Source organism: Streptopelia decaocto (assembly GCF_964273445.1).
Source record: "Streptopelia decaocto genome assembly, chromosome: 1".
Classification (NCBI taxonomy): Eukaryota; Metazoa; Chordata; class Aves; order Columbiformes; family Columbidae; genus Streptopelia; species Streptopelia decaocto.
Window position 1 is genome coordinate 210,221,462 of NC_138663.1, and position 12,172 is coordinate 210,233,633.

Consider the following 12,172-nt stretch of genomic DNA (forward strand, 5'->3'; position numbering starts at 1 on the left):
TGATTGTGTCCTGCCCAGCCTTGGGGTGGTGTAAGCAGTTCCCTTGGTACCCCCAGGCCTCGAAGCCATGGCAATGGGCACAACGGGGCACCCTAGAGATGGGGTGGGCACAAAATCCTTCACTTGAGAGATGCTCAACACCAGCAGCCTGAGGACCAGCTCCTACAGCGATGAAACATGTGGCTCTTCCCAAAATCCCATCCTGAACACCTGGTGACCACAGGGACATCATAGGGACATAATCCTTATGGCCAGGAGACACCCAGCCCTGGGGGGACCAGGGGACAAGGGTGGAGGGAGGAAAGGGAGAGCTGGGGAGGGAAGATCTACATCTCACAGCATTGCTGGAGGCACTTTTTAGGTCCTGAAAAATGCGTTTATGAGGGGTGTTGGATCTCTTTTTAATCACCATCAGCTTTTCATGCCCCTGGGACAGAGACAGCAATGTCCTTTACGCGGCCAGGACACCTCTCCAGCCCCATCCACGCTGCCAAGGCCCCAGTTCACCCATCAACTGCCTCAACCACCTTCTTTTTCATCTCCCCAGTGATAAATCCGTTGTCTTGGGGGAAAAAGGGTTATAGGCTGCAAATAGCAAGTGCTGACAAGCCACGAGAAAGTCTGTTTTCGCGAGGCGGTGAGTTGCCGGAGCTTTTTGCAAGTTGGGAACAAGGTGTTCTGCTTTCTCTGAGGACAAGTTGCAAAGCACGGGCTGGAGAAAAGCACAGAAGAACCCCGTTTTTTTGCTTATTTATCCTGTTTCCTCCACTCCCTACTCCCCAAAGTTTAAAAAGCTGGACAGAGATGGACGGAAGGGGATGAGGGATGGGGGGGATGAAGGATGCGGGGGATGAAGGACGTGGGGGATGAAGGATATGGGGGATGAAGGATGTTGGGGGTGAAAAATGGGGGGGTGAAGGACATGGGGACTGAAGGATGTGGGGGTGAAGGATGGAGTGGATGGAGGATGGGGGGTGAAGGATGAGGGTTGTAAAGGATGTGGGGGTGAAGGATGTGGGTGTGAAGAATGGGGGGGATGAAGTATGGTGGGATGAAGGATAGGGGGGTGGAGGATGTTGGGGATGAAGGATGAGGGGGTGAAGAATAGAGGGGTGAAGAATGGGGATGTGAAGGATGCTGGGGATGAAGGACGGAGCGGGGGTTAAGAATGAGGGGGGTGAATGTTGAGGGGGTGAAGTATCCAGGGGTGAAGAATGGGGGGTAGAAGGATGTTTGGGATGAAGGATGGGGAGGGTGAAGGATGTTCGGGATGAAGAATGGGGGGAATGAAGGATGGGGGATGAAGGATTGGGGGGGTGAAGGATGGGGGGATGAAGGATGGGGAGGTGGATGGTGCAGGGGGGCGGTGGGGTGCTCCTGCTTGACCTGAGAGCAGGAGGGCAGCTCTGCAATCCCCCCTTAAGAAAAAAAAAAAATAAACGAAAAATTAAATTAAAAAGAAAAAAAAAAAAGGCGAAACCTCCAACCATCCCCCTCTGCGGAGGAAACCCCGCCTCCGGGGAGGAAAGTTTATTTGAATGCAACAAATAAAAAAGCAGGGGGGTGAAGGGAGGAGAAAAAGCCTAAAAAAAAAAAAGGGGGGGAGAGAGAGAGAGCGAGCAAACAAAGCGGGAGGGATGAAGGCCGCTGGCAGCCCGGAGGAGGAGCGGGGCCGGGCGGTGCCTGCGGCGGGGCCGGGGCCGGGGCGCGGCGGGGCCGGGGCCGGGGGGCGGGCGGAGGCGGCGGCGGCGGGGGTGGGGGGGGGCAGACAATGGCGGAGGGGGGCAGCGGTCGGGGGGTAGCGGCGGGTCGGTGGTTCCTGCCCGCCTCCTCCCCGCCTTCCTCCACCTCCTCCTCCTCCTCCTCCTCCTCCTTCTTCTTCTTCCCGGGTAGGAAAGTTTCAGCGTCGATCGCGGAGCAACAACCGGGCCGGGTTTTTGGCAGCCTGGCCCCATCGGTACGGCAGCTTTCGCTTCGTTTTAGCGAACCGGAGCCAACGGGCCCGGTTCATGCCGGGGTTCAACCACCATCCCCGGTTTTACCGCCGCCGCCGCCGTCGTCGTCGTCGTCGCCGCCGGGCCCGGGGTTGAACGCGGAGCCGCCGCGTTGGCCCAGCGTCCCGGCGATGCGGAAACTCTTCGGGGAGAGCTGCCGGCAAAGCGCCGGGAATGGGAAGGGCGATGGGATGGGGAACGGGAACGGGGTTGGGAACGGGAGCGGCCGGGGAGCTCCCCCGCCGCCTCCACCCCGCAGCCGCGTCCCGCACCCGGCGCTCGCCCGCTCTCCCCGCTGCGGAGCTCCGCCGGAGCCCGGCCCGCATTCCTGGCATAACTCGGCTCGACCGCAACCGCCCTCCTCCTCCCCATCGCCCCGCTCCAACGGGGAAGATGAAGCGGCGGCATCCCGGTCTCCCCGCCTTTCGTCGGGCAGCGAAGGCGAAGGGCAAAGCGGTGCCCAGCGTCACCGCGCCGTCCGGAAGAAAAAGAAAGAGAGCGGTGGTTGGGAGAGCCCGGCGGACGGCGAGGCCGAAGGCTGCGGGAGTGTGGTCTCCCGTCACCCGTTGCCTGTGGTGGCCCGGGTCTCCAAGGTGAACATCCTGCCCTTCGGCAGCCCTGGCGCGTCACGGAGCAGCAGTCGTTATTCCAGCACCGAGACGCTGAAGGAAGAGGAACAGTTTGGGATCTGTTGGCCCAACCAGGGGCGGACTCTCCAGGCGAGTTACGGTGTCTATCGGTCACCCAGTTTCGGGACGAGCGATGGCCTGGTGTGGGGGCAGCCGGCGGTCCGTGTCCGTCCCAAGCTGTCACAGGGCACGGCCAAGGCAAAACCGGACTTTGGGAGCGAGAGCCTGCACCAACCGGGGCTGGAAGGAGAGCAGGCCAAGCACCGCAAGTCCTTGTCCAACCCTGACATTGCCAACGAGACCCTGACGCTCCTCAGCTTCCTCAAAGCAGACCTCTCGGAGCTGAAGGTGAAGAAGAAAGGGGTGCGGATCGGCCTTGACGCGGGCTCCGATGGCTGCTCCGGCATCGCCAACTCCTCCCCGGGCAGCCACGGCACCGCTCAGCCCCCCAACCGCTGGGCGCCGGGCGAGCGGCCAACGCTCAAGGACCTGACGGCCACTTTGCGTCGCGCCAAGTCCTTCACCTGCTCCGAAAAATCGGGGACGCGGCGGCTTTTCCTACAGAGCGCCATGAAGCAGAGCTCCTCCGAGCTCCTCCTGGCCACCGCCGACAGCCAGGACCAGGTGGCTTCGGATGGGGGGCAGCGAGGGGACGAGGATGCTCTCCCCATGGTCATCCAGGACCAGTACATCCAGGAGGCGAGGCAGGTCTTTGAGAAGATCAGCAAGATGAGTTCCCAGCAGGACTATGGCTTCGCGGCTGAGCAGAAGGACAGCGGAGGTGTGGAGGGCGCCGAGGTGGTGGCACCGACAGGGACAACAGACATGGCTCTTCTGGGCCAGGCAGAGAGCACGCGGTGTTTGAAGGAAGTGGAGCCGGAGGAGAACCTCGCTCGCAGGAAATCCGTGGAGGAGCTGTTGGGTCACGAGTCGAGCGTGATGGACGAGGGCATCGTCACGGAGCCGGAGCCCACGCGGATGCCCTTCCAAGACCTGCATGAAGCCATGGATGCCTGGACGCTGCCCAACGCCGTGCCGGCAGCTGGTGACACCGAGATGCCACTGCCCGCTCATCCGGCAGTGGTGGTTGAAGACCTTCCAGCCGGCAAATCCGAGACACCGAGCACCCCCGGCAGCCTGCGCCGCCGCCGTAAGTTCCCCTCGACGGGTGCCAATGGGATGGAGGGTGGCAACGAGGGTGGCACCGAGTCCTACCGCTCCCTGAGCGACCCCATGCCCCACCGGAGATGCTCGGTGGCGGAGGAGGCGAAGAATTTCTCCGTCGACAGCAACCTCCTGGGCTCGTTGAGCGCCAAGGCGGGTATCCCCCAACCCGTTGCCATCGCGGGCAGCGCGGGCAGCGCGGGCAGCGACCTGTCGCTCGGCAGCGATGGGCCGCGGGACTACAGCAGCCTCATCCAAACCATCGTCAGCCAGCCCGGCGCCATGGCGAAGCTCATCGATGACAAAGGCAACAGCAAGACCATCAAGAAGAAGTCGCTGAGCGACCCCAGCCGCCGCGGTGAGATGTCGGCAGGCACCTTCGAAGGTCCCGGTGAGGCCATCAGCGAGCTGGAGCCCAGCATCCCACCATCCAGCAGCGAGCCCATCCTCTCGGCACAACCAGCCGCGCCGGGCACCGGCCGTGGTTATGGCTTTGACCCCAAGTTGGCCGATGTGTTGTCCCCTCGCATCGCACGACGCAGCTCCAAGAAGCGCTCCAACCGCGCGGCTCACCAAGAAAACCAACCGCCGCCAGCACCCGCCGTCCTCGCCAAGAGCCGCCCGGCCACCAAGCATGTCCGTCACACCAGCGAACCCGCCACCTTTGTCCCCATCACCGTCCCCGAGCCGCTTGTCCCCTCCGGCCACCACAGCCACCTCCCCACTCCATCTGCTGGCCGCTCGCCTGGTAAATCCTTCCCGAACCTCCAACCTCCTTCGCTGGAGGATGTCACCAAGCGGTACATGCTGTCCCTCAACTCAGGTGACGCGTCCCCCGCTCCCGGGGATGGACGTCGCTCTCCTCCCGCTGCCCCACCGCCCCGGCTGCCCCGCTGCCCGCGGCCGCCCGACGAGCACGGTTCCAGGACCAAGCCGCAGGTGGTAAGTGCCCATCCATCCTAAAAACACCTTTGTTTCACGGGGTACATGACCCCTCCAAAGCGCTGGTGGCTTCGGGAGGTCCCTCGTTGGGGACAAATTCCCATCTGCGGATGCGCTGCCTGATGGCCAAGAGCTTTCCCAGCCCTTTCCAGTGGTCCCAAGGGGATGAGCTCTTGTTTGCAGGAGTGATCTCCCCAATAAAAAGGCGATTTTTGGGTGGGAAGAAGCAGTTTTCAAGTTAAATAGCACCAAATTTTGGTGGAAGGTGGTTTTATAGATCTATATTATATGCTATATTTATATATAGCATCTCCTGGCCATGCTATATAAAGTTCTGGTAAACGGGTGTGCTCTGGGCTGGCCCTGAGATGCTGAACCAAAAATTGCCTTTTCCTCAGCAAGGAGAGCTTAAATGTTCCTTTTACTTGGGATTCCTCATGCCATACCCCTTATTGAGCAAATCAGCATATTTTCCCCCAAAAAATCGCCGTCACTGTGCCTGGGACCGTGCGGTTTGTTGTGCTGCCGGCGTGGGAAAACAGGGGAAGAAATATTCCTGTGGACTGAATATTGTATAGATGGGTAAAGTTTTATCTCGTTGGTGGAAGAATTAACGCTGCTTGGGGGATGCAAAGGCGGTTTTATCGCCGCGTGTGCCCTGGGGTCTTTCCTGGGTTGGGTTTTTTGGCATTGCTGACCCTTTGGCTGGTGTTTGGAGATGGACTCGGGTTCCCATCTCTCTGGGTGTTTGTGCCGGGAAGCGCTTGGCAGCACCACCTCCCCCTGCGGCACCCACGGGGCTTTTAATAGCTCCGGGAGAAACCCAGAAATACCCATTCCCGCGGGGGACGAGCCGAGAGCTCGCGGGAACGGGGCTGCCAGGGCTCTCTCGTCCCACTTTGAGGCCGATTTCAGAGGACGTGCTGGACCGTTCCCTTCCAACAGCCGCCGGCAGCCAAGCGTGAAGTCCCTGGGGCCGAGCCCGGCCGTGTAACCCTTGCTGGCCGGGGCAGAGCTGCCTGGAACATGGGGAGGCTTGTTTGTATGCACCCAAAATCCAGATCCCTGCGGCGTTATTCCACCGTTATTCCTGGGGTCAGGTATCCCTGCAATATCATCTCCCCGAGATGTTCTCCTGGGGTTCCTCATCCCTGCAGCATCATTCCACCAAGATATTCTCCTGGCGTTCAGCATCCTTGCAGCATTATTTCCCGCAAGATGTTCTCTTGGGGTTCAGTATCCCCAGAGCATCATTCTCCCCAGGATATTCCCCTGGGATCCAGCATACCCACAGCATCATTCCCTAAAATATTCCCCCGGTGTCCAGCATCCCCAGAGCATCATTTCCCCAAGATGTTCTTCTGGGGTTCACCATGCCTTCAGCATTGTCCCCCCAAATATATTATTTTGGGGACCAGCATCCCTGCAGCTTCATTCCCCCCAAGATATTCTCTTAGAATCTGGCCTCCATGCAACATCCTCCCCTCAAGATATTCTCTTGGGGTCCATCACCCCTGCAGCATCACTCCCTCAAGATATTCTCATGGTATCCAGCATCCCTGCAGCATCATTCCCCCAAGATATTCTTGTGGGATCTAGCACTTTATAGCATTATCCCCCACGAGGTGTTTTCTTGGGGTTCCTCATCCCCACAGCATTGTCTCCCCAAGATGTTCTCTGGGATCCAGCATCCCCACAGCATCACGTCTTCAAGATGTTCTCCTGGCGTCCAGCATCATTCCACCAGGATATTCTTGTGGGATCTGGCATCTGTGCAACATGGGGTCCAGCATCATTCCCCCCAAGATATTCTCTTGGGATCTGACATCCGTGCAACATCCTCCCCTCAAGATATTCTTTTGGGGTCCACACCCCTGCAGCATCACTCCCTCAAGATATTCTCATGGTATCCAGCATCCCTGCAGCATCATTCCCCAAAATATTCCCCTGGGGTCCGGCATCCTCATAGCATCATGCCCCAAGTTCTTCTCCTGGGGTCCAGCATCCCTGCAGCTTCATTCTCCCAAGATATTGTCCTGGGGGGCTCTGCCACCCATCCAGCTCCTTCTCCAGCTGTTGTCCCCACTGCTGTTGGTGGCCAAGGACAGGGAGCTCTTGGATCCTGTGTAAAACATCCCCTTGCAAATAATCATGAGTGAATTTTGCAGGAGTTTTGCCTGATGTATCAGTTCAAAGTGAGGCGTTTGTCCTCTGTGATCTTGGTGTGAAAAGTGCTCTTGAAGCGTTAAGCATTATAATTAAGCGGGGTAACGAGGAACCTCTCGGGGCCGCGGCTGACGGCACCATGGGGACATCGGCAGGTCCCCAGGGCAAGGCAGCGCGCCCGGCCGCATTTCTTTATAAAGAAATATCTCTTACTAAATTATTAATATGTTAAGTTTATATAATACGTGGTTTCTCTTAATTATTTATAAAGAGATATTTCTGATTCAGGCGGTGCCCCGGGGACGGTGCCCACTCCATGGTGACCCCGGTATCAGGGATGCTCTGCTGCCCCCCGCACCCCCATACACCCCACAACCCTGGTCACTTCGGCATCATTTTGGGTGGATTTTTACCCCATCCAGCACTGGGCTTTGGCAACTGGGAGCCCAGTTTGGCCGAGCATCATTTCGGGGACACGGGCCACCCCGCGGGGCCGGACCCCGGGGGTGCTGCTCCTCACCTTGCTCGAACCCGCCGGCCGGGTGCGAATTTTCCCTTTTAAGGGCAACACCGCAGCTGTATCTTCAAATCTCTCTCCTGCCTTTGAATTGCTTTGTGCTGCAGCCATAACGCAACCGAAACCAGCATTTTTATTTCTCTTTTTGATTTATGATATAGCGGAGTGGGGATGTTTTATTTCAGATGGCACCAGCCAAGGCTGGGGGGGCGGATGGGGACCGAGCCCTGCAAGGGAGTTGCTTTAATATAGGCGAGAGCATCAAGGACCGGATATAACTTGGCACCGGGACGGCTGGTGGGGAGCGGAGATTTACATGTCCCTGACCGATGGAGAAGAAATAAGCTTTATTTTGGATTTTATTTCTTTTTCCCCTCCCTAACTCAATGGAAAGGGCCGGCGTCCTGAGGTCGGTCGTCTGCTTGGGGAAGAGGTCATTGCTGCTTGGGGATTTTGGGGCGCTGGAGCATCTGTCCCATGTCATGGTGATGGTCTGTCTGTCCTGGTGTCTGTCTCCAGCAGATGATGCTGGGGAGGGATTAACAATGGGGTCTGACAAGGGTTCAGTGATGCTCCCCCAAAATATTCTCTTGGGGTTCAGCATCCCTGCAGCATCATTTCCCCAAAATATTCTCCTGGAGTTCAGTATCCCTGCAACACCATTCCCCCAAAATATTCCCTTAGGGTTCAGCATTACTGCAGCATCGTCCCCCCAAGAGATTATTTTGGGGTCCAGCATCGCTGCAGCATCATTCCCCCAAGACATCACTTTGGGGACAAGCATCCATGCAACATCATTCCCCCAATATTCTCTTGGGGTTCAGCATCCCTGTAACATCACTCCCCAAGATATTCTTTTGGGGTTCAGCATCCCTGCAGCATCATTCCCCAAGATGTTCTTTTGGGGTTCAGCATCCCCGTAGCATCACTCCCCAAGATATTCTTTTGGGGACCAGCATCTCTGCAACACCATTCCCCAAGATATTCCCTTGGGGTTCAGCATCCCTGCATCATCATTCCCCCAATATTCTTTTGGGGACCAGCATCCCTGTAGCATCACTCCCCAAGATGTTCTTTTGGGGTTCAGCATCCCTGTAGCATCACTCCCCAAGATATTCTTTTGGGGTTCAGCATCCCTGCAGCATCACTCCCCAAGATGTTCTTTTGGGGACCAGCATGTCTGCAACACCATTCCCCCATTATATTCCCTCGGGGTTCAGTATCCCTGCAGCATCATTTCCCCAGTTTTCTTTAGTGGACCAGCATCCCTGTAGCATCACTCCCAAGAGATTATTTTGGGGTCCAGCATCCCTGCAGCAGCATTCCCCAAGATATTCTTTTGGGGACCAACATCCCTGTAGCATCACTTCCCAAGATGTTCTTTTGTGGTTCAGCATCTCTGTAACACCATTCCCCCAAAATATTCCCTTGAGGACCAGCATCCCTGCAGCATCATTCCCCCAATATTCTCTTGGGGTTCAGCATCCCTGTAGCATCACTCCCCAAGAGATTATTTTGGGGTCCAGCATCCCTGCAGCATCATTCCCCCAGTATTCTTTTGGGGACCAACATCCCTGTAGCATCACTCCCCAATATATTCTTTTGGGGACCAGCATCTCTGCAATGCCATTCCCCCAAGATATTCCCTCAGGGTTCAGTATCCCTGCAGCATCATTTCCCCAGTTTTCTTTTGGGGACCAGCATCCCTCTAGCATCACTCCCAAGAGATTATTTTGGGGTCCAGCATCCCTGCAGCATCATTCCCCCAAAATGTTCTCTTGGGGTCCGGCATCCATGCAGCATCATTCCCTCAATATTCTCTTGGGGTTCAGCATCCCTGTAGCATCACTCCCCAAGATGTTCTTTCGGGGTCCAGCATCCCTGCAGCATCGCTCCCCAAGATATTCTTTTGGGGACCAGTATCTCTGCAGCACTGTTCCCCCAAGATACTCCCTTAGGGTTCAGCATTACTGCAGCATCGTCCGCCCAAGATATTCTTTTGGGGTCCAGCATCCCTGTAGCATCACTCCCCCAAAATGTTCTCTTGGGGTCCAGCATCCCTGCAGCATCATTCCCCCAAAATGTTCTCTTGGGGTCCAGCATCCCTGCAGCATCATTCCCCCAAAATGTTCTCTTGGGGTCCGGCATCCCTGTAGCATCATTCCCCCAAAATGTTCTCTTGGGGTCCGGCATCCCTGTAGCATCATTCCCCCAAAATGTTCTCTTGGGGTCCAGCATCCCTGTAGCATCATTCCCCCAGGCTTATTTTCGCAGCCCCCATGGTTTGGGGGTGATTTTGGCAGGGTTTTTGTGCTGTTTGCCGGGTTCGGCCGCCCGGCGCGTCCCGCAGCAGTAACGTGCTGTTCTCCCCCGGCGGCAGGACTGTTTGTCCTGGGCGCTTTCCAGCGATCCTCCATGGGGCCGGAGCCGGCCAAACCATCCTGGGTGCAGAATTGCTCCTTCACCCCGTGTCTGACGCCGGGCACGAGGCTTTTCATTCCCCAGCAGCACATCCCACTAAGGGATGCTTTGAAGAACGCAAGAAAACATCCACAAAAAACTCAAAACATTGATGTTTTTCCGCCTCCAGCATCCCATGAGCCGCACACACACGTGAGGCAACCCGGTGCATTTGGGGTGCTTTTGGGTGAATTTGGGGTCTTGGTGGAGGTATGAGCGAGATGCCAGGCTGGCATCCCCTCGCCTCTTTCTTTTTCCCCGTGGCCGAATCCAGCACGGGATGGAAAATTAGGTATGTTCGCTGCCATGCTCTTGTTTGTTGACTTAGCAGCGGTCGGATTAAACAGGAAAATATTGATTTAAATATAGCACCTCGCGGGAGCGGAGGAGTCGTGGGAACGCGACCCCCCCGGCGCCCCGGCCGCTGCCGTCCCCACCTGCTGCACCCCAAAAATGTCATCGGGGACAGAGGGGGATCCCCAGAGGGACACATCGGAGTCACATTCCCAGGGACACTTGCGTAAAACCCCCCCATCCCTCCCCAGCATCCTCAGCTCATCCTCCAGATCTCATCCTCACTTCAGCTTCATCTCTAGGACCGGATCCGTGCCATATATCCCTTGGCCAACATTTGGCATCTTTGCCCCTATTTATCCCTCCGTTCGCAATGTAAATCCCCGTAGAAACCAGGTTTTTAGGCCACTTTGGGGAGTTTTCTCGTTTGGCGGCGTTACTGGGAATCTATAATTAAAGGCGCTGCGCGGGGAGGATGAGGATGGGTGAATCTTGGCTCTTCTGTCATGATGCTTTGCCCGTTTTTCACACCACCGGCTCAGCGAAGCGCTGGGGGAAACTGAGGCACGTGGGCTGCATTTTTGCCCCTTTTCTTCCCTGGTGTAAAAAAATCCCCTGAACTCTGCCCATTTTTGCCCCTTCCCGGAGCCAAAATCCCCTTAACTCAGCCCATTTTTACCTCTTTCCTTCCCCGGTTCCAAAATCCCCCTAAATCTTCCCATTTTTGTCCCTTTCCTTCCCCAGTTCCAAAATCCCTTTAAATCTTCCCATTTCCCCCCATTCCTTCCCCAGTGCCAAAATCCCCTTAAATCTTCCGATTTTTGCCCCCAGTGCCAAAATCCCCTTAAATCTTCCCTTTTTTATCCCTTTTCTTCGATTCCAAAATATCCCTTCCCCAGAGCCAAAATCCCCCTAAATCTCCCCATTTTTACCCCTTTCCTTCCCCAATTCCAAAATCCACTTAACTCTCCCCATTTGTGCCTCTTTGCTTCCCTTCCGCTGGCATTTTGAACACCCTTGGGTGACACGGAGGACGTGTCACCCAGAGCCACCCCCCTTATTCCTTGTCCCTGTGCCTGCCCCCACTTCGATTAAAAGCCCCTAATTAATGAAGCAGCAGAGAGGCTGGAGCAGATGGGATACGCATCCTTGGAGCCCAGACACCCCAAGGTGGCACCCATGGGTGCCTTGTGCCGGTGTTCATGGGGCAGGATCTGGCCCCGCAGCGAGAGGGTTAGTCCTGGGCTAAGCCGGGGGCTGGGACCGGCCTTGGCCCACGGCCACCTGGCCCAAAGGTCGGGCTCTTGGCAGGGTGACAGGGCTGCAGCGATGGGGGGGACGCTGCAATGGGCTGGGTGGCAGCTCCGCTTCCAGCCTGCGGAGAGACCCAGGACCCTGTGCGGGTGCTGGGGTGCACGTACAGGGGTGCGCGGGGGGGGGGGTCCCTGGTGCTGGGGTGCACGTGCAGGGGTGCACAGAAAGGTCCTTGGTTGCGGAGGTGGACGTGCAGGGGGGCATGAGGAAGTCCTTGGTGTTGGGGTGTACGTGCAGGGGTGCGCAGAGACATCCTTGGTGTTGGGGTGCACATGCAGGGGTGCACAGGGAGATCTTTGGTGTCGGGGTGCACCTGCAGGGGTGCGTGAGGAGGTCCCTGGTGCAGAGGTGGATGTGCAAGGCTGCATAGGGGGGTCCTTGGTGCAGGGGTAAATGTGCAGGAGGTCCTTGGTGCAGTGGTAAATGTGCAGGAGGTCCCTGGTTGCAGGGGTGCACAGGGAGATCCTTGGTGTTGGGGTGCACATGCAGGGGTGCATGAGGAGGTACTTGGTGGAGAGGTGGATGTGCAGGAGGTCCCTGGTTGGAGAGGTGAAGGTGCAGGGGTGCACAAGGAGGTCCCTGGTGCAGAGGTGCACATGGAGGAGGTGCCTGGTGCAAGGGGTATGCATGGAAGAGGCCCCTGGTTACAGAGGTGCACATGCAAGGGTGCACGGGGAGATCCTTGGTATTGG

General features: G+C 57.1%; 1 protein-coding gene across 2 annotated transcripts in view; it reads left to right on the top strand.

The window, feature by feature from the left end:
* Positions 1 to 1,771: 1,771 nt before the first annotated feature.
* Positions 1,772 to 12,172, top strand: part of ARHGEF17 (Rho guanine nucleotide exchange factor 17) — a gene marked incomplete at its 5' end in the record, with an annotated part of 43,945 nt that continues 33,544 nt past the window's right edge. For both annotated transcript variants that reach the window (XM_082064894.1, XM_082064895.1), the window contains one exon: positions 1,772 to 4,729. In XM_082064894.1, coding sequence (XP_081921020.1) covers positions 1,772 to 4,729 — 2,958 coding nt within the window. The remainder of the gene's footprint in view (positions 4,730 to 12,172) is intronic.